The sequence below is a fragment of the Dromaius novaehollandiae genome, chromosome 19 (assembly GCF_036370855.1).
Source record: "Dromaius novaehollandiae isolate bDroNov1 chromosome 19, bDroNov1.hap1, whole genome shotgun sequence".
In the NCBI taxonomy this organism is placed as follows: Eukaryota; Metazoa; Chordata; class Aves; order Casuariiformes; family Dromaiidae; genus Dromaius; species Dromaius novaehollandiae.
Genome location: NC_088116.1, coordinates 3,104,208 through 3,123,957, shown reverse-complemented (window position 1 = coordinate 3,123,957; position 19,750 = coordinate 3,104,208). Strand labels below are relative to the sequence as shown.

Genomic DNA, 19,750 nt, shown 5'->3' with positions numbered 1-19,750 from the left:
AGATGGTATAGAGACGCTCTGCAGAGGGATGCATAGGTAATTCCCGGCTAGCTGAACAGCTGAGTGTTTGTACTGAGATAAAGCTATCCTGGCTAAATCAATGGTACTATTTTCCCCATTGTATGAAATAGCGCTGTATTTCAAGCAGTTCTCTGTGTGCAGATCACACTGTGGCAACGCACATGAAACAAAAGATCCAGAAGCCCGTTGATACCGTAATGTCCAAACGAAGTGTAACTCCCTCCAGAGCCTCCACCCATCCCGAGAAAAAGCAAACCCAATGAGAAACTTTGTGAAGAAACTGGAAAAAATGTCACCTTCCTTTTCTTAATGCTTGCTGTGTGGCTCTTCTTCAGGAAGAACAAGAGAAATAAAAACTCAAGGCAATGAAAATATAGTAGGTGTCTGTTCAGCTTTAATCTTTCATTTATGTTTGCTTCTCAAAAGTTTTTTAATTATCTAAAAGTACAGTTAATGTCCTAACTATTCCTCTAAATATAAAAAGGTGAATTTGCTTTCCCACATGTTTTTTAAGCTTATATTATTGATTGTTATATATGAAAATAATTTTTCATCCTGCTTTTTCTCCTTTGGTGAGCTGTGTTTAGTAATGCTTACGTGATTTTCCCGGAAATGACCATGTAGCTGTCATGCAGAGCTAACTCTGCAAATGTTGTCCTAAGGAAAAAAAGTATAATTTTGCTAGTAGAAAATTCTATTTTTGGCATGGCCAAAATCTAAAATTCTTAATAAAGCAGCAGCAAGTTATATGGCATTAGCTGAAGGAAACAGCCAGCTATGTTTGTCTTCAGAGGGAGAACTGGAATAATATATGGAAATCCCATTTCTCAATATATTGAGCTTTCCTGTAAGTAATTGGATAAGGTCTGAAGAAATCAGTTCAAATTACAATCTTCCTGGAAAAAAAATATAGATCTTAACCATATGTGAATATTTTACAGGCATGTTATGATTAAAAAAATAAAAGCAACAGATGGAAACGTTCACATATATCTAAACTGAAATTTAAAAGCTTCTAAGATGTGATACTGGGAAGAGCCATTTCTTGAGCTGTCCCATTTTATTACGCAAATCAAAATTATATAGGATCATCAAAGTCTCATGCTTCAAAGGCAATCCTCCAAAGAGAGGGAATTTCCACAGATGTGCAATTAGTACATGTGGTTGAGCTTCCCTTTTTCTCTCTAGCACATCGTATCAGCTGTGGACATCCCAGAGCAGGAAGCTGTACTAGGCTGAATAAATAGTCTCAGTAGCAGAACCTATTGACCTGAAATCCAGAATCAGTAGATAACCTGTAAGGAATCCAATATTCTTATCTACAAATTAATTTAGATATATTGAAGGAGGAAAGGAAAAAAATTGTATGCGTACAGATGAAATTTGTTGCATATCCTTCACTAGATAGGAAGACCCAGATGTTGCTCATTTCTGTGTGAGCATTTGTTTACTCGGTATTGTACCTTCATGCTGGCAAATGTAGGGGTGATGTGAATTACTCCAGACAGTTCAGTGTTCCTGATCTGCAGTGCTGAATGTAAACTTATAACAAGCAAGACCCTTCATAGACACTCCAGAACAAATTCCTCCTAAAGGTCCTCTGCATAGCTTGTTAAGCGTTCTTCCAAGGTTGCATTAGAACTACAGGATTCCAGATAATCCATTTTAATGTTTCTGTAAGTATTTTTTTTAATTAAAATCTTCATACTTTCATCTTACAGCTCCTTATGATTCTTGTAATTTAGTGCAATGGGTTTCATTTTACATAAGAGCAGCAACAGAAGCCCTTCAAAAATTTTTAGTGGTTAGTGTCTGGAGAAGAAAAAGGTTTAATTCTGTGTTCAGATATAATTCGTGAGTTGGCAGTTAGAGAGAATACTTGATACAAAAAACAACCCAAACAAACAAAAATACCCTCTAAAAACCCCAGAATCTTGAATGAGGTGAGAAATCTTCATTGAAAGAGAGAACTCAAGACATATGTCAGGATTGGGACCAACATTAAAACCTTAGCAGGAGGCAGCAGGGGGCTGGTACCAGACCAGTACACGCTTCGGTCATTCAGAAGCTGAACAGGCCGGAAATTTTCAATCATGCGTGTTGAGTTCTTGCCACCAAAGAGAACCACTGAGAACTGAGAAACCTGCAGACATTTAGAAAATAGTGTTACATTCTTTTTCCATGAAACATTGGAAATTGTGATATTTTTAATCTGCCGTGTCTCACTCTGTGGCATTGTTGTGCGTTAAACGTTGCAGGAAACTTTGTGATGGAGGCTACTGCCAGAGGTCAACAACAGATGCCTTCCTTTAGCCTCAGAAGTCGTTTAGACTTCCTTTCTGTGTGAGTCACAGGCTTTTTGTCCCACTCAAGGACCTGGTTACACCAGCCATCCTAATGCATTTAGTCCTGCCCTTGTGTGTCACATCACAGTGACACAAAGCCAGGGGCTAGGATCCATGTGCCTCTTCTCTTTCCTAGATCCGTATTTCTGACTTCTTTCTGACTTCTTGCAGCAAGAAGCTGGCCCAGAGCAGGCAGCAGCTCACTGCCTTGTGCGCTTTGCTATGCTCAGTGGTACATGGCACTGCCCTGTGACTAAATTGAATGAGTATACTGCAAATAAGGAACAAAAATGCAGATGCTGGCTCTCACCTAGACTGTGCTAGTGGGTAGTATTACCAAGACTCCACTCCACGACACCTCAATTCTTTATCATGTGCTCTCTGTAGAACGCTTTGCATTTTATAGGCAGTCATGGCTCAGTGTCCTGGTCATCTTTGTAGGACAAAAATGGGTTGCCTAAAGCTGATAGACCCAACTTTCGATTTTTAAGAATTCTGTTCTAGTACCAGAGCAGGAGAAAAGCAGTGGAATTCGGGGGCGAGCAGATGGCTATAGCAGAATAGTGGATGGATGAAATACTGAACTGCACATTTACCTGTGGTTTGGTTTGGCTTTCTTTTCACCTTGTCATCCCCCCTTTCCTGCTGTTTTTTGAGAGAAGATGTGATAGGGCTATAAAGTGATGTTGTCAAAACTGGCACTCGTGACTACATATAGGCTTAGACTGAAGTCAGGCACACGTTGCGAAAAGTATGTTTGTCCAGGCAGTGTCAGTTTGAATGTTTTTGTGATTAGGCTGAATGCGACAGAGCAGTGGAGAAGCAAACAAGTCTGTATTAAATCATGGGAGTGAACGGGCAGTCAGAGGGGCAAGATAACCATAAGCCAACCTTTTGGGATATCCCTCTGCAAGGTACCTGAGCAAGACTGAGCTCCACTGGCTTCTCAAACACGGTCCAGATGACATTCTCGTGGCAGTCCGGGGTGGTGAGGGACCCTGTATACCGGTAGTATCTTGTCAGATCTTCTTCACGTGGGATAAGAGAGTCCAGTGGCAAAGGGTTCATCTGTCCTGTTTTCCCTGGGAAAACAGTGCAGAAACATGGCTTTTAACAGGTGCAGTCAGCAGGATTGTTCATGCTTGTCTTCACATGCAGCTGCTGCTAAAGGCTACCCAAAGTCTCAGCCCCAGGCATGCTTCCCTGGGCTGCAGCAGCCATGGTGCATTGCCTGAGAAATTACTGATTGCTAGTTTGAGGAGCCCACAGAGCACAAATTATGCACACTTCTTGTGCTAAAAATCTGCATTTTTTTTTCTCACTTTGTTTCCTCCTGCAAAAGCAGAAATACTCATTTTGGTGCTTAGGGCTTTCTTTATCGGCAAATTTGGAAAGCTAGATTTTTCTCCTGCTTGTGAGGCTCTGAGTACTTGAACTAATCTTTATCCTTGGGCTCCAAGTCTCAAGTAACAATCTTAACTAAAATTGAACTACCTTGCAGCATATGTGCTCAAAATAAATATATGTTGCTCTTTGAGCAATCCAAATGTCTTACCTTTGTATTTAACATTGTCTAATTCATTTATTAGAGTTGCATATTTTTTATTTTCGTCTCCAACCTGAAATGGAAATATTTTGATTCCAAAACATGCATTTCCCAAAAACTGGTTACTTTAAATTAATAGTGAATAAAACAGAAACAAACCACAAAGCTAATAGAAAACAGCAAGCAGAATATAAAAATGTGTTAAGTAACTAAGTGCTGGGACTGCACACTTGTAGAAATCAGGGAGGTTTAAGTCTTGGACTATTGTAACACAGACACAGTCCAATCCTGAGCCAAATTCCTGGCAGATACAGGTTTGAGACAGCAATTAAAAATCTGGCTACCTACCTCTATAAAGAATGCTAACACAGCCACACCGTCCTCATTTTTCTTTGCTTCTGTTATATCTGAAAGATCTTCTCTTATGTGGACAATATGAAGCTGTAACACAACAGTTCAAGGCCAATTATGTGTTCCTTTTCTGTACAGTTAGTTGATACAAATATAGCCTGGCTGCTGCTCTGTGCCTATGCTGGGGTGGAACCAGGGCTGCTTTTTTTGCTCTCAGGCCAGGAAAAAACAGCTTAGGGTCCACGACCTGAGACAAGAACTGTGAAATAAATGGACTATAATTTGAAACTTCCTTCATCAAGAGCAGCCTCATTCCATACATCTCCCCATAACGTAAGTAAAATTGAAGTGCTCTGTGTATTGCTGCTACCCTCAATTTTCAGCCTCTACAATCTAACAGCTTTTTACTTCATGGCTTGGAGCACCAGTGAACCTGCCTTGCCTTGAAGAGACCTTCCCACACCCCCCCCCCGCCAATTGCATACTCACTTTATGGTTGCAACCCCAGAAGTGTTTGAATAAGCAGCATGAGAGGGTAATCAGACTGTACAGACTTTGAAATATTTCTCCACCCAAAAAGCTAAACAAGCCCAGATTTTTTTTGCATCTCCTGTGCCTTTGTTATGCAATACTCATAAGGTTTTTTTTCCATCTGACCTGATCAGCAAGCAACGTATCTGCAGTTCCTTATTTCCACTACTGCAGTTTCAAATGGGAACTGGCCAGTGGTTTTCATGCAGTAGTATCATAAAAAGCCAGCGTTGCTTGCTGCCAGCTGTACCCCACAGGCACCATCCATCCACCTACCTCCATAGCTGCTTTTTCCCCATCAATGCTGTGCTCTGACCCAGGTAGGTAGTGGATGTCTTCGACTCCCCAGTGGAAATGAAGTTCGATGGCTTTGTATTTTCTTCTCAGACCTCCGCCTCCAATTTTAGGGGATGTGCTAAATGTTGCTTTAACTGGAGAAAACAAATAGGTAGTTAAAAATATATATATTTAAATTGTATATTAATATTATTGGAGACTAGAGAAATGCATGTTCTTTAGATTCAAATTTATTCCAAAGTTGTGGCTCGGCTTTTCATGCCAGGTATTCCAGCAGTTCAGTCCTGCAGAAGCTGAACTCTCACAAAATGCTTGTTGAGATAAATTTGAGATGAGAAATCTGCTGGCCTACTTTGCAGCAATATGTATCCTTTGCCTATGGCAGGGTGCTGGGAGAGTCCTGCCGTTCCTGTTTGGACCCTGGATTTGCTCGGCAAGCTCGAGTGACTCATGGCCTCGCTTGCTTGACCTGGGCTGGAGCTGTAAAGTGCATTTGATGATATTTGTTTCCTTCAGTAAAAAGGTGGAAAAGGGCAGAGTACTTGTATGGCTTGTTTTGGAGGAGTTAATAGGCTTTTATGATACCCCTTTGTTCATCTTTTGTAGCATCATCAGCTACATTTTGAAGAAAAGAGGTTAATAGGCGGTCTTTCTTTGACTGTGCTGAGAATGCTCAGGAGCATTTGTTGCCTTACAGCGCCCGGAGTCAGAGCTGCTGCACCAGACGGAAGATCTGGCATTCCTGCATCTTTCCTCTAGGAGAACACCCACTACCAAAGCACATGAATGTAGTCTTGAAAGTAAACTTGATCACAGGTTATTTGGTTTTAAGCATCATTTTAATCTCCTATTGTGTGCACTGTAATAGTTATTTATTTTGTGCAGGGTTTAAAGACACTATTATTTAGTTCAAACTCTGAATCTGGTTGTTTTAATTTAGAATAGTGCTGCTACTTAAGGCTAAGGGTTAAGTAGTTATATCTATTAATGTGATGCTTGATTGATTGTTAACAGCAAAACAGAATCTTCTTAAAGAACATATTTTCTAGTTATAACATGTTCACTTCCTGTGTTTGAGGCATTTGGGATTTTTTAAAAAAAATGGAATAATTAAGATCTTTAAGCAGAATTTTTTTTTCATTGAAAAGATTGTTTTAAGCCCTGGATTGAAGCCCCGGAGATTTCATTTTAGTTCCAAATTCCAGATGAATGAGGAGCTTGTGTGAGTCATTTAATTACTTTGCTTTTTTATGGTTTTTCTAATCTGAAAAATGGATTAGTAATGTATCTTTGTTGGCATTATGTATTTAGATTGTAAGACCTTTGGGACACTGACCTTTACTGTCTGCACATCACCTAATACAATGCTATTCTAATCTCCTGGAGAGCTTCTAGTTGCTGCTGTAATATGACAATAACAGTTCCAGCATTGTTCTCATTGTACCACAGGAGTTGGTTGCCCTCAGAAGAAAGACATTTGAAAAACCCAGACAAAAACCCTAAGCCTTTCGCATGTCTGGGGAAGATGAGAGATCTGACCAATCTTCATGAATATTAATTTTCACATAAAAGATATTTCTGTGTGCAGCAACTGTAATATGGAGCTTCTAGAACATCTTTCTGTAACTAGAAAGTCATTAACCTTGTATATTAGCGAAAAATCAAAATATGTACATAATACTGATGTTTTAAATGAGAATCATATTATTCTCTCCATCTGTAAAAATCTACCTACCTGTCCACCTACCTATCTTTACATTTTAATTTAGGAAAATATTTGATGCTTGCAACTTCCCATTTTAGGGATCTGGCAGTCACAACAGCACATCTAACATTTTTAGAATACTGATGGTTAATTAAAAAAAAATCACAACTAATCTTTTTGAAGTTAAACTAATTTAGCATAGCATCATTACTGATACTGCTTCCCAGACTCAGTGAAGGAAGTGCAAGCTCAGCAATGAAAAGTATAGGAACGCTCAGCAGACCTGATACACCCCTGCCAGAAGCATTGCCCTGAGCCCTCATGTGCTTGTGCCATGGCAGCCCAGAGGCTGCTATCTGGTGTAGAGCTTTCCTAGACATCTAGAGCTCCGCTTCCGCACATGCCAGAACCAGTTCCTGCTGGGAAGCTCAACGAACAAGTCTGGGACCCAAGAATTAGGTAATTTCCACAAGTAAACCCCACAGCAACGCTTTTGACAGTACCCACCTGTATGTCCATTATTTTCTAGGTTCCATTTTGAAGACCCCTTGACATTGTATCCTTCAAAATTCAGTGGCTTCAGGCTGCGGTCGTAAATGACATTTTTGGTGACAATATTGATAGGTGACTGTTTGTTTCCTTTGCAAGTGTTGTTTATTAAATACCATTTTCGAGGATCTATTTAAGGGAGAAAAATGTATTTTTTACTGTAGATTATGAATCCTTTATAGAGCCAAAACACCCTGTCAATTTGTTCTTGCTTTAGAAATTGGAGACATCTTTGAAGGAAAGGTCTTTGTATGGTGGCATTAAGTAAAGGAAATTTCTTGGCATGCCTTTTTTTTTTTTTAATATTAATGTGCTTCAAGAACGTTCTGTTAAGTTTAATAGGAAAAGATGCACATGCAAATAGCTGTAAAATAGAAAGTAAACTATTGCCAGGACTGGCTGGCTGTAGCAAAAAAGAAAGGTGGTGCTGGGAGAGAAAAGCCTGAATCCAGCACAGTGGACTTCAGGGGTGGCTAGGCTGGACATAGCCAGGAGCAAGGGAACGGGCCAAGTTGCTGCTCCTGGGGAAGTAAAACAGAGGTGCAGCCATAGGTAGAATATAAAGGTTTTTCTTAACTCTCTTCATTAGAATTTAAATAGCTGACTGTATCCAACTTGCCGAGATAATTACCTCTAGAGCACATTTTAAGTTGTTTTTATACTTGTAGTATCAGTCTTGATCGAAATAAAATGAATAGCTAAGGAAAAAATGTTGGCATCTTCAAAATATCTTTATCCCCTTCTTCAGGTATCCTGTTTCTCACTTGTGTTTATATATAGCATGGTCATGCAGTGTTAAAAATTAAGTTGTGTGAATTTTTGCATTATTTTTACAAAGAGGCAATCTGGAAAGCAGGAGTCCAAACACTGAAGCAATCAGAAATAAATTGTTCAGCAGTACCTTCACAGTTTGGCAGTTCGTGCTTCTGTGACTGATAGCACCAGTGGCCTCCACATGCAAACAAACAAACAGAATGTAACAGATCAGACATATGACATTAGATGAAAGAGAAACTGTACAGATTGCTCTAATATGTAAGCAATGGTGGCTGGTAAGAAGCAAGTTCTTCAGTTGTAAAGAGAGCTTGTTGCTAAAGATTTCCCAGCAGTATAGAGCATGCAATCATTTCTAATCATTTCTACCCTGCAGTAGGCAGCTCCGTCTTCTCTTTAGAGCTCCTCCTAGTCTTTAATAAATCAGTTTATACCTGCTAATATTCCTCTCCAAAACTGTCTAGCATGAAATACTACAACTGGGGGCAGGGTGGGGGGGGACACGACAATTCTAAATAATTTATTTTTAAACCCTTGGCTTCAGCAACTTCTTGAGGCAAGAGTTCCACACCCTAAACATGTGAAGTGTTAAAGGATATTTCCTTTTATCAGTTCTGTACTTGCCATTCTTTAATTTCTTTGGAAATTCACTTACACAAAAAGTCTTATCTCATCTGGTTACAGGAACCACTACAGATCATATGGTGCAATAAGGAATTTTAAGAAATGATAAATTTTGTTTTCCATAAGACATGAGGAATCCTCATTCTAATTCAGCTGAGACGCCACACAGAGAGGTGGAGAATTTTTCATTAGAATGTCGTAATCTTGCTTTTTCAGTGTGAGAGGAAATGTGAAATTCAGAGGAAGAGAGCTGACTCAATTTAACTATGTGTTCATTCGTGCAGGAAAGCAAGGACTATTTTGCTTATAGCAGCATATTTCAAGGATAGTTTTATGACAGTAATAAAGTTTAAACAGAGTTTAACAATGAATAGTTCTTTTGCCCTGTTTAACTAGTGATCAATAAGAATACGAAGCCTTTGGGCATGGTAACTTATTGAAAATATAATCATGATCAATATTATAGTTTGTTTGTCTAGGTTTAGGCATTTTAATAAATGGCTAATCAATTTTTAGAGACTATTATGGAGTCCTACATGTCATAAGATTACTTATTACTTAATTACTGTAATTTGTGACCTTTTATAACACTTCTGCTGAAGGGTTCATAACTGATTTTAACACCTAATCTTCATACTTGTAACACAGCAATATCATCTATTACGTATTTAGAAAAAATCTTGAACAGAACCTTGATATAAAATGTGGCTAACTAGAATAACAAAGGGGGGAGGTTTGGATGAACATGTGGTAATGAATTTAATCTTTTTGAAAAAAATGGTAGTGTTTTAGCTCATCTCTGTTCCTCACCAAATTTTAATTTATGCTGGAAACTATAAATAAAGTTGACTCACTTTCTAGTTCAGCAAATATTTAGTAGTATTGTGAAGAAAAGTGAACATTGTACATCCTTGTTGTAAAAACTGAAGTGATTTCTACATTGTTGTTCCACTAATATTTTGTATTGTCTCTCAAAATATTGATGTTTGAGAAAAATTTATTTTTGACTCCCTACTAAACATATACAAAACTTAGCTTTAGAACCTGCAATTTCTAAAACTGGTGGTTGTGTTTCGTTCAGGACCGTGTGCATTCAGTGGTGGCTGGACATCCCGCAGTGATAAGTGGTTTGTCCTCTCCACTCCAAAACACCAGAATGGAAGTACCAAGGGCAGAATGGCACCAAGCGCCTTTATCAACATGTTAATCAATAAACGTCTAGCAAATACTCGGTAAGCTGATCTCCACAGTGCTTGATTTATCTTTAACATGTGTCAGTGTTTGCATGAGTGAATAACTGAAGAAGTATTTTTGGCATCTGCTGTAACCCAGTTGTCAGCATATACTTTAAAAATTGCCATGGGTTGGAGGGAGCTTCCTTTGCAAGTTATATGGGCATGAACCACCAGAGGAAAAAAATGCTGTACGGCAGGCACAAATGCTTGATGGACTTGGCTTATATGCAGCGTGAGAGCTACTGGGTGTGAGATGGACCTGAGAGGAAAGCTGGCAGGTGAGAAAGGAAGGCTGTCGGAGGTGTTCTGGCCTGTCTATTGTCACATACTTGGAACAAGCTCTGCTCTTCTGGGTTTGCATAGTGCCTTGGACAATGGGTGCATGATCATGCCTTAGACATCAAAGCATTGCTGCAGTGCAAATCAAATTTCACAGTCAGTATGAGTCACAATTAAGGGTAAATGCAGCAAGTGCATTTGTTCATCAGGTGTCAGGCTGTGGAGCTTTTAGACCATGACCAAAGAACCAAGGCAACCAATGCAGAGCATGGGAAACGCTGAGGAAAGACAAATACCACCAAACTGTACTGTTAGGGATCCTGATCCAGTGTGTCCGTATCAGAAGGGGGAAGTAGGAGTGGGTTATGGAGCCTTTCATTGCTGAGTTCTAGACCAACCCTTTTCAAACAAAGTGACCACATCTCCTTACCAACTGATAGATGTCTGGTAGGCTCTAGCAAATAAACGTGTGGGTTTCAATCCAATCTTAGCAGATGGACAAAGGAGAACAGTAAAAAAATCTTTTGGCCTGCACATCCAGATGCTGGGGAGAAAAGCTGAAGAGGAAAAAAAACCCAGCCCTTTGGTGAGTACTGTTGCTTTATATCCAAGACTTATGAGGATTCTGCTCTGCTCCTGTTGAATGCAACTTAGGTCCAATAATTAGCATCTAATTGTTGCAGGCTTTTTGAAAAACTTCTAATATCTACAAACTAATAAATAATTAGTGGCTTTCTATCAAGTAGTTATCACAGTTGTGGTTTAGGAAGTTGGATAGTATCAGCACAGTAGAACAGGATATAAACTCAGCAATTCTTAAGAAAAAAAGGTCCTTAAAGCTGTTAAACCTTGAACAATGAGCTAATTAAACATTGTAGAATGGCTGAGCAAACAATGAATTAATGATTATTGTGAATAAGTTTTGGGTTTTTTTTTTTTTTTGGTAATGTAACTTTAGAGAACAGGATGTTTTGTGTAGGTACTGCTCAAGAAAAACCAAAACCACCAAAACCCTGTGTCACCTGCCAGCAAAATTTACATCTGAATAATATTTGACTTAGGCGTGATTCTTCCCTGTGTATACAGACCTTGCATTTAAACCCCCCCCCCCCCCGCCCCGCCCCGGACTTAATTCCTGAACCAAGTAGGAAAGAAACAACTGATACTTGTCTTAGCCAGTCAGTTGTCTGTGGTCTGAGGCATGATTATACCCTAGGGTATGTTGTCTAGTCTCGTTTTAATTGTCTCAGTGGCTCCTGCCGCTTCCCTTAGGAGACTTTTACACAGTCTATTAGACTTCACTGTCAGGAAATGTTTCCTGTTTAATAGCTTACATTTTCCACTTGCTTATCTGCATCCCATCACTCCTAGAAATACCATTGAACCACCCTAAACAATCCCTTTCCCTCCATGGTGTTTACAGTATTCAAATAGTTCTTCCATAATCTGTAATTCCTTTTCTTGCTTTATCCATCCTTACTTTGTCCCATCTCATGACACCCTGCCCTTCACCTTTCCACCATTTCATGTCAAAGTCTTTCCCCTCTTCCTCTGAAGCTCCCTTCTTCACGGGACTGGCAGCACCTGGCAGAGCCTGTCTGGTGTCCCTCAGACCCTGCTTTTCTTTCGCTCCAGGCTCAGCTCTGCCACTTTCTTGTTGTTTAGTGTATAATGGTTGCAACTGAAGGACAGACTCAGGATCATCTCCTCCACCATGACAAATTCCCAGATGCCTTCTTGCTTCCTTCTGGAGGCAATTTGAGCATAGAGCGCAGCAGAAGAGAAGCAACATGAGGCGGTGGTGATGAGGCGGCAGAGGGGTCCTGTCTTCCCTCCTCTCCTTCCAGCGGGGCACAGATGCCTGCCCCAGAGAGCTGCCAGGACGGGGCCGTTACTGCCCCAGGGCTCCTGGGTTTGCTGCCGTTGGTGAGAAAGGCAGAACTCTTCTCTCAGAGCTGCTGTCTTGGCATCTTCCGTAACTGCTCGACTATGCTTACTTTATGTATTGTCTTACTCAGATTTAGCCTAAATAATTTTCTAATTCTTGTTGCTTATTGCACTTTTGGAGGTGAGGTGAGAGAGAAAGCTCTTTCTGTATGAAATACACGAGGATTTAAAAGTCACACAGTGACAGAGCAGAGCTCTCATGGATTGCCAAGTCCCACTCACAATTTCTATCCAGCCCTTGCTTTTCAAGGATGTTGCGTTCTCCACTGCTTCTGCCCAGAAAAATGCAGTAGTTTTTTTTTTTTTTTTCCTGTAGTTGAAGTGCTCAAACTATTGTTGTAATACCAGCTGCCCTGGAGGGCTTCATAGCTTACTCCCATGGTTTTTACTAGCTTGCTGGCACAAGTGAGTTAAGCCATGAGCACCCACACTTTGCTCAGGACAGTATTAGGTACTAGATATCAAAAAGCTGCTTGCCTTATTGGCACGAAATAGAGATACTTGCATTGTTGTCACCCTTGGAAGTAATATAATTCAGTATACATATGAGGGCATCTGGACTTAAAATTACTATCTTATCAACCATATCCTACTCTTGCATTGTATTATGGATTCCTGACTTAAGTCACAATGCATCATATAATAGGTGTCACCTTGACTTCACAGTGTTTTAATTTAGACTAGCGCTGAACTGAGCAGAAGGCCTCCTCTTCCTTCACAAAGTTCAAGACAGTTAAATTTAGGGAGTCTCTCTTGGCAAGTAAGCAGGCCTACCACTTATCTCTGTTTCTTCCTTGTCAAACTTACAACTCGTTTCCTGACCAAAGCTGTTTCTTGGCGCCAGAATAGCAAGAAAACAATACAATTACGTATTGTTTTCATTTTATTGTAAATGTTTTCAATTGTTTTAGCTATCAAGCCCAGCTTGGAAACTTGAGGGAAAAATTCCTTCAGCTGAGAACTCCCTCTTCTGTTCACTGACGTGGCTCCGTAGAGGACAGTGCTTCTGGCTTGAAGCCAGCTCTTAGCAGGTCGCCAGCGTGCTATTGTGTGATCTCGGAAAAGACCCTTAAGCTCTTTGGACCATGGTCAGATTGCCTGAATTCCATATAAGTTCCCAAATCTACTTTGTCCTATTTGTTCCTCACTTACTGCCTTACTTGGACCTCCCAAACAGTGATTTGGAAGCCCCTCAAGGCAGCAAGGCAGGCCTGGGTCAGGCTGTTTGAGTGTTGCCCTTTAAATTTGTCCATTACTAAAGCAGCATTTGTCCTTCTGCATGTCCGGGTATCTCTAAATTTCATATGTTGAGTGTTAGCTGGTTTTATTAAATATATTTAATCTCTTGAAGTGTGAATGATCTTTATGCCACCAACGGCCCAAAGTATTGAGACAGTAAGAATATCCTCTGTTGCTCTTTAGCTAAAATCCCTTCACTCTCATTCACTGACTGACTCCTTTGTTTGCCCCAGTAGGTCTCTGCTGTCATCCCGTGTCAGCTGTGTCCCCTCTGACAAGTCATTGTCTGCTGAGACACACGACTGACAGTGCTCATGCCGCACTGCCACTTTTCGGCAAGCTCGGGCTGCCCTGAATGTTATCGTTCCCACTTCTGCTCTATCATCCACCTGACTCTAATCCAGCCAGTAAACCTGCAGCAAGCCCTGGCATTGCACTGGAAGGAAGGTTGCCTTTCCAGGAAAAGCCTAAACGCAAGTTGTGCATGCAGTGTAGTCTTCATTTTGGTTTGTATTGGGCTAGTTCTGTTTCTAAATTGCTTTGCAAAACTTATTTTCTTTAGTACAAAAGACTAAGCAACTTAACAGCAAGTGGAATATAAATCTGTCTTTCTGTATCTCTGTCTACTTATATATATATTTTTAAGTATTATACACCCCCAGGAAATCCTGATCGACCACTTTGACAGGCAGAATCAGTTCCAAATGTTTAGTTGTAGATCTGTGCATCTCTAACCATGGAAAAACAAACATTAATGATCATCCATCTCTCCTATTGTCATTTACTGGGAAATTCTGTTTTTCACAGTGCAGTACATCTGCATGGATGTGCGTTCCAGTCCATTAGAGAGAATTGTCCTTGAACATAAAGTTTGCTACCATAGTGAAGCGTTACAAGGATTGACATCTGATCCAAGCACTGCCACTGTAATTTGCAGATGTGTACATAAGCCACGTGCACAGTGAGGTCGGAGCCTGTAATGTGGTATGAGCTAAAGGAAGAATCCGATCTCTAAAGAGACTGGGAGGATTCCGCATTTGCTCTATAAACATTTGCAGACTTCTTCCTTTGTGTCGGAGAGTGAGGAAAATGTTTTCAGCTGTGACCTGTGATACTGTTGTAGCCTCTGCCATAATTGTCACGATAAATCTGCTGTATCAAAGGAGGAAACTGGCTTCGAACAAGAAATGGGTATCCAGGGCAAAGGTGACTTGCTTCTGTGGAGTAATTTGCTTTGCTTTTTTTACAACAGAGGCAGTGTCAAACAAAAATCTGAGAAATCCCTTTTTTTTGGTTATCTTTCAGAATTAATTCAACCAAAAATTTTTTACCCTCCTTTCTCCAGTCTTTTATGTCTGATCTCATGCCTAGAAATGTGAAAGAGAATGTAAGCACAAGCCATTGGATATGTTGTGGCCCTGACTGACAAAGCATCTCCTGCAATGCCATGGGCAGGGGAGAAAAGCCTGCGCGCCTGGAGCCAGCTAGCCGAGGAATTGACCCTTGCAGCATGCCTTCAAGACCCAAAGGTTTGTGCTGGTTATTTGTACAGCAAAGAGGAAGGTGTTTCACAGCAGTGCCTTTCTCTGAAAATGCTTTTCTGCCTCCAGTTTCCAAGCATTGGAAGCTATGAGCAGCCATGACTCCAGTTTTCTTAAGTGTCACAGTGCATAACATGTCCTTATGCAGCACATAAAGGATATTCTAATTCTTATGCTGATACCTTTTGCTGTAGGAGAAAGGAGATAATCTGTAAGCTGAAGTAATGTCATTTGTCACCCGGGTATGGCCTGGTGCTAAAACAGGACAAGGCAATGCAGCACCCGGAGGTTACCGCAAGGTGTGACTGCAGAGCACAGCACGTGCTCTTGAGTAACGTCACCCAGACTCATGTGAAGAGTATCAAGGCATTCCTCTGCTGACACAAATTTATCTATTTGTGCAATGCAGATGTATCTGGATGCCATGTCTGTCTGGCTACGGAAATATAAAAAGTTAAAACCATTTCAAAGTTGATTCCATATATGGCTCTAACACTGTCTGCAGCTGTCTGTCAGGAGTCTTCCATTAACACACAATGTTGTTTCTTTGCCTGCTGGGCTTCTTTCACCTCCTCACCCCTCAAAAATGCACAGAAATAGGCTATTATGACCAACTGAAGATAAATAGCCACTCTGTCTCCACTGCCTTGTCTGTTGCTCTGCCACAAGTGCTTTTTTGTTGTTCACTGAATTTTGGTGTCAAAGAGAAAATGAGAATGAACTTGTTACAGTGCCTTATATGTTTGTGCCTTTATCATAAGCTGTGAAAGACGCGAATGTGCTCTGTGATGACAGGATCTGCATCCTCAGGCATCCTGGTCAAGCAGTCTGTGTCCATCCTTCTCTCTCATCCATAAGCCCTCCTCCGAGTGTAAGCCAAAATAGGTATGTATGGATGATCATAGGCTGACTCAGATAAGGCTTTAAAACTACTTTGCCAGCCTGAATGATTACCAGACAGAAAGGGAAGGACGCCCTAAGCAAGGTATCCTGCCTAATGATCATAATTTGAGATCAAAAGTCTGTCTGCACTGTGATAATCAAGGTAACTACCTTGAGATAATGTCAGTGATATCTTATCAGTAGTTGTATTTAATCACGAGCTGGATTAGGTGGGTGACGAGAGGACAGTTCAAATTTTTTTTCTCTCCTAAAGCAGCGCTGGGCTACTGCGTTTACTGAGTATTTTAGGTCTTATAATGCCTTATAATTCCTTTGTTAAAAATCTAAAGATGCAACTTTTCATCCCAGCGTGCACCTTAGTAAGGTCATTCTGGTTTTGCCAACTTTAAAATGGATTTGGAATACTACTGTAAGTATGTATGCAGACTATGCTATTAGAGCTGTAAATAGAAGTTAAAGCATTTTAGTGCCTGTTTCCTTTTCCTCTGGAATCTCTTTTTGTGCTGTTCATAGAGATATTGGGTATACGCTGTATTTTAATGGCCCTGAGGAAACATGAGACCGAGAATTAATGCTGACAATGTTAGTACCAGCGTAGTCAAGTAAATTTTATGTTTGTGAAAGTTGAAAGTACATAGGTAGAAATATAGAAAACAAAAGGAATCATATTCTATTATGTATCAGTCTTTTGGAGCACCAGAGCATGGACTGTGGGAGAATGTCTTCTCATGGTTGAGTCCTGGTCTGTGATAAAGAAAAAGGCTAAAACATACCAGGGTTTCCTCCATTCCCCTTAAAAGAAAATTATTTTTCAGAAACGCTTGGTGCTTGTTGTAACCTCACTATAAAACTTCTAGATGGAAGCACAGCACTGTCTTCTACAGCTGTTGTACTCTGGATGGCTCTACACTGAATTTACCATTAACATAAACTCTTTCTCAAAAGGTTTGGAATATTCTTGTTGGAGCTTCCCAGACATATCCGCATTTTGTCTTGCTTCTGCCTTTCTGATAGCTGTACCTGAAGGTTATTGATCTCTAGAAGGAGCCAAGCATACCTTCTGAGGAACATCACTACTGCTATTAATGGAATATGCTGTCCTGAGACCCATAAGGTGAGTGAATGAGATGATGGACAGGGATTCAAGACAAATAGCTTCTCTTCCTGGCTCTAGCCAGCTGGTTGATCTCTGAGTGGGTTGTTACATCTGCGTGCCTCAGTTTCCCCATCTGTAGAATACAGATAATGAAGCTTGCTTTCTTTATTAAGCCCTGTAAGGACTATTAATTAAAAAAAAAAAAAGATATTATATTAAGCCAGGTCAATGCTGAAAGCAACTTGAAAGATTAGAAGTAATTCACATTGACTATTTAAGTGTGATGGAGCTACCCAGAGTACAAAATCAGCCCTAGTGAAGCTATGTTAAATGAGTTGATTAGTAGATATCACTCAAGTTCTAAAAAGCAGTAAGATACAGAGGAAGGTCAAGGAAGACTTCCTTTTGTTTTTGTAGAAACCTTCCAAATATAACATAAAAAAATAATTTGGGCTGATTCTCAAAAGTTGAGGTTTCCTGAATCATCTAGTCTTTAACTCAGCAAAATGTTGTTTGCCTCTGCACTCAGGGAAGAAAGTAGAAATGAACATGACTGCCAAAAAAAAAAAGGGGGGGGGGGACAACAAAAAATAATAGATGCTTTCCTTGTATTACTTTCTTCTGTTGAAGCGCTAATTATTAATGCTAAGCTAATAAACCCTATATAGGTTTTCTAAACGATCTTCTAAGATCCTGTAATAGAGCAGTAAATTTAGCAGAGTTTAATTAGTTGGTGATCAATTTATGTCTAGCAAGCAACAGTTGCCATAGACTTTGGAAGAGCAAAGGTTCCCTGTGTTTCTGTGTTCACGTACTACATGTGAGAAACCTTAGGAGACAGAATACCTGTAAAACACAGACTAAAGAGGTGGAAGAGCATTTGAACTGTAAGGTATGGATCTGGAAAAGGCAAGTTACTGACTCATGGATATGGAGAACTAATTAAGAACAGAGAAATAAAATGTGGGAGATGCCCCCATTCTCCCCGTGCTCCTGTTGTGCTCCTTAAGGCACTTTGTGGGCACCTTAGACCTCTGTTACTTTAAGTTTGGCAAGTGAATCTTGATCTGCTTTAAAACCTTGTCCCTTTAATAGGCTCTTGGTGCAGTGCTTTCCTCTGATACATCAGATAATATTGTATCTCTTTTTTTTTTCTTAATGCAGTCTATTCTATTTTAGTACAAACAATAGACCCTTCATAGCTACTTAAGGACTGCAGTATTTATTTTTAATTTTGAAACTGCCTGCTGATATTTACATAGAAAAGGATATTTATTCAATGTTATAGTGTTTCTGATCTAATAGAAGCATAAAAAGATCTTCTGCATTTTTCAATACTGATTATAGATCACTATTTAATCTAGTCATCATAAGTGCATAGTGCACTTATGTACAGAATGCAAAAATAGATGGGTCTGCTGGGCTAATGCAGCAAAAGACACGTTGTTCTTTCTCTCAGTTGGCAAGCATAGGAATTTCATCCTATATCATAAAGGGCAAAGCAATATAAGTAGAAAAATAAAACAAGCTATTTGAAGTTTTAAGAACTTCATAGACAAAGAAATTGTTTTGCATGCTTTTTGAATTTATATATATAATCATAGAGATCAAGGACACCCCAGCAATCTTTCCTGGAGGAGGAAAGGAACTAGAATCTCTAAAGGTGCAGGGGGAAAAAAAAAAACCCACAAACCCTCATACATTTATGAAAGAAGCCTACATTCAATAATTTTCCACAAATGATATAAGACAGAGAGAAATAAATAAAACATATTCTCCATTTGTCATATAGAAGAATTGGAGAGATTGCACTGTATGCACTGGCACTCAAAAATCATAAATAAGAGTAACCTTGTTACATGAGGTTAGGAAGAACAGGCAAGGACTTACCTAGTGCCTCAGTCTTGAGAATGTGCAGAGAGAGCAGGACAAGGAACAGCAATTCCATTATCTATTTTAAATAGGCTCAGTGTTGAAACCAGAATTGATTAGACTCCTTAGTATGTGATCATATTTCTGCTCTGAGTTTTATACTGGAGTAAGTAGCCCTGGACAGACCTGAAAGCCATAGCCAGGAAGGTGAACTCCTCCCCTTTGTAATTTCTCCAGATGTACCCTACTCCTGATTTGCCTAAATTTATTCATTTCCCCAAAACGAATGCCAAGAGGAATAAGATTTTTTTTTAGCACTGAACGAGGTCCTGCAGTGAATAATTGATACTTTACAAACTAGGCTTATGTTAACCTATTACCAAAATGCTACATTTTTGTTTACTGGTAGCGTTTTCTCTGACAGCCCACATGAATTTCATATTACCTGTGAATGTGTGCATTAAGGTCGGTGCTTTGTTTAAACACACTCACTCACTCACTCCAAATTGCTACTCAGACTTGGAGAAGATTTGTGAGACTGAAAAATGGGATTTCTGTATGCAGTAACAGGAATAGTTTGAGTGGCATTCCTGGCACTTCAATCATATTCAACTTTGCATTTAGTGAATTAACTGAGAGCACACCTTTTTTTGATAATCCGTTTTCTTAACTTTCCTGATTCCGATACTGTAGTATAAGATAGAGATTTTTTTTTTCCTGTCCCCTTTGCTTTCCTATCTGAGCACTTTAACTCCTTGTGCCCGATTTGGTGACAATCGGGCTTTATGTTCCACAAACAAAGGTGTGTGCAGAAAAGCAGCACTGCTACTTTTTGGTCTATAGTCTTAGCTATACATACATTTTCTGCTTTTTATTTGGGGCTGGATTTTGATCC

At 39.8% G+C, this 19,750-nt stretch overlaps 1 protein-coding gene across 1 annotated transcript; it reads right to left on the bottom strand.

Annotated features, from left to right (window-relative positions):
* Positions 1 to 393: 393 nt before the first annotated feature.
* On the bottom strand, positions 394 to 19,042 carry CA4 (carbonic anhydrase 4). Its single transcript, XM_026106340.2, has 8 exons — positions 18,874 to 19,042; positions 8,247 to 8,294; positions 7,304 to 7,474; positions 5,071 to 5,225; positions 4,261 to 4,353; positions 3,922 to 3,985; positions 3,285 to 3,448; positions 394 to 2,164 (listed from the first exon to the last, which is right to left on the bottom strand). The coding sequence occupies exons 1-8, from the start codon at positions 18,929 to 18,931 to the stop codon at positions 1,976 to 1,978; spliced, it is 942 nt and encodes a 313-aa protein (XP_025962125.1). The 5' UTR covers positions 18,932 to 19,042; the 3' UTR covers positions 394 to 1,975.
* Positions 19,043 to 19,750: the final 708 nt, after the last annotated feature.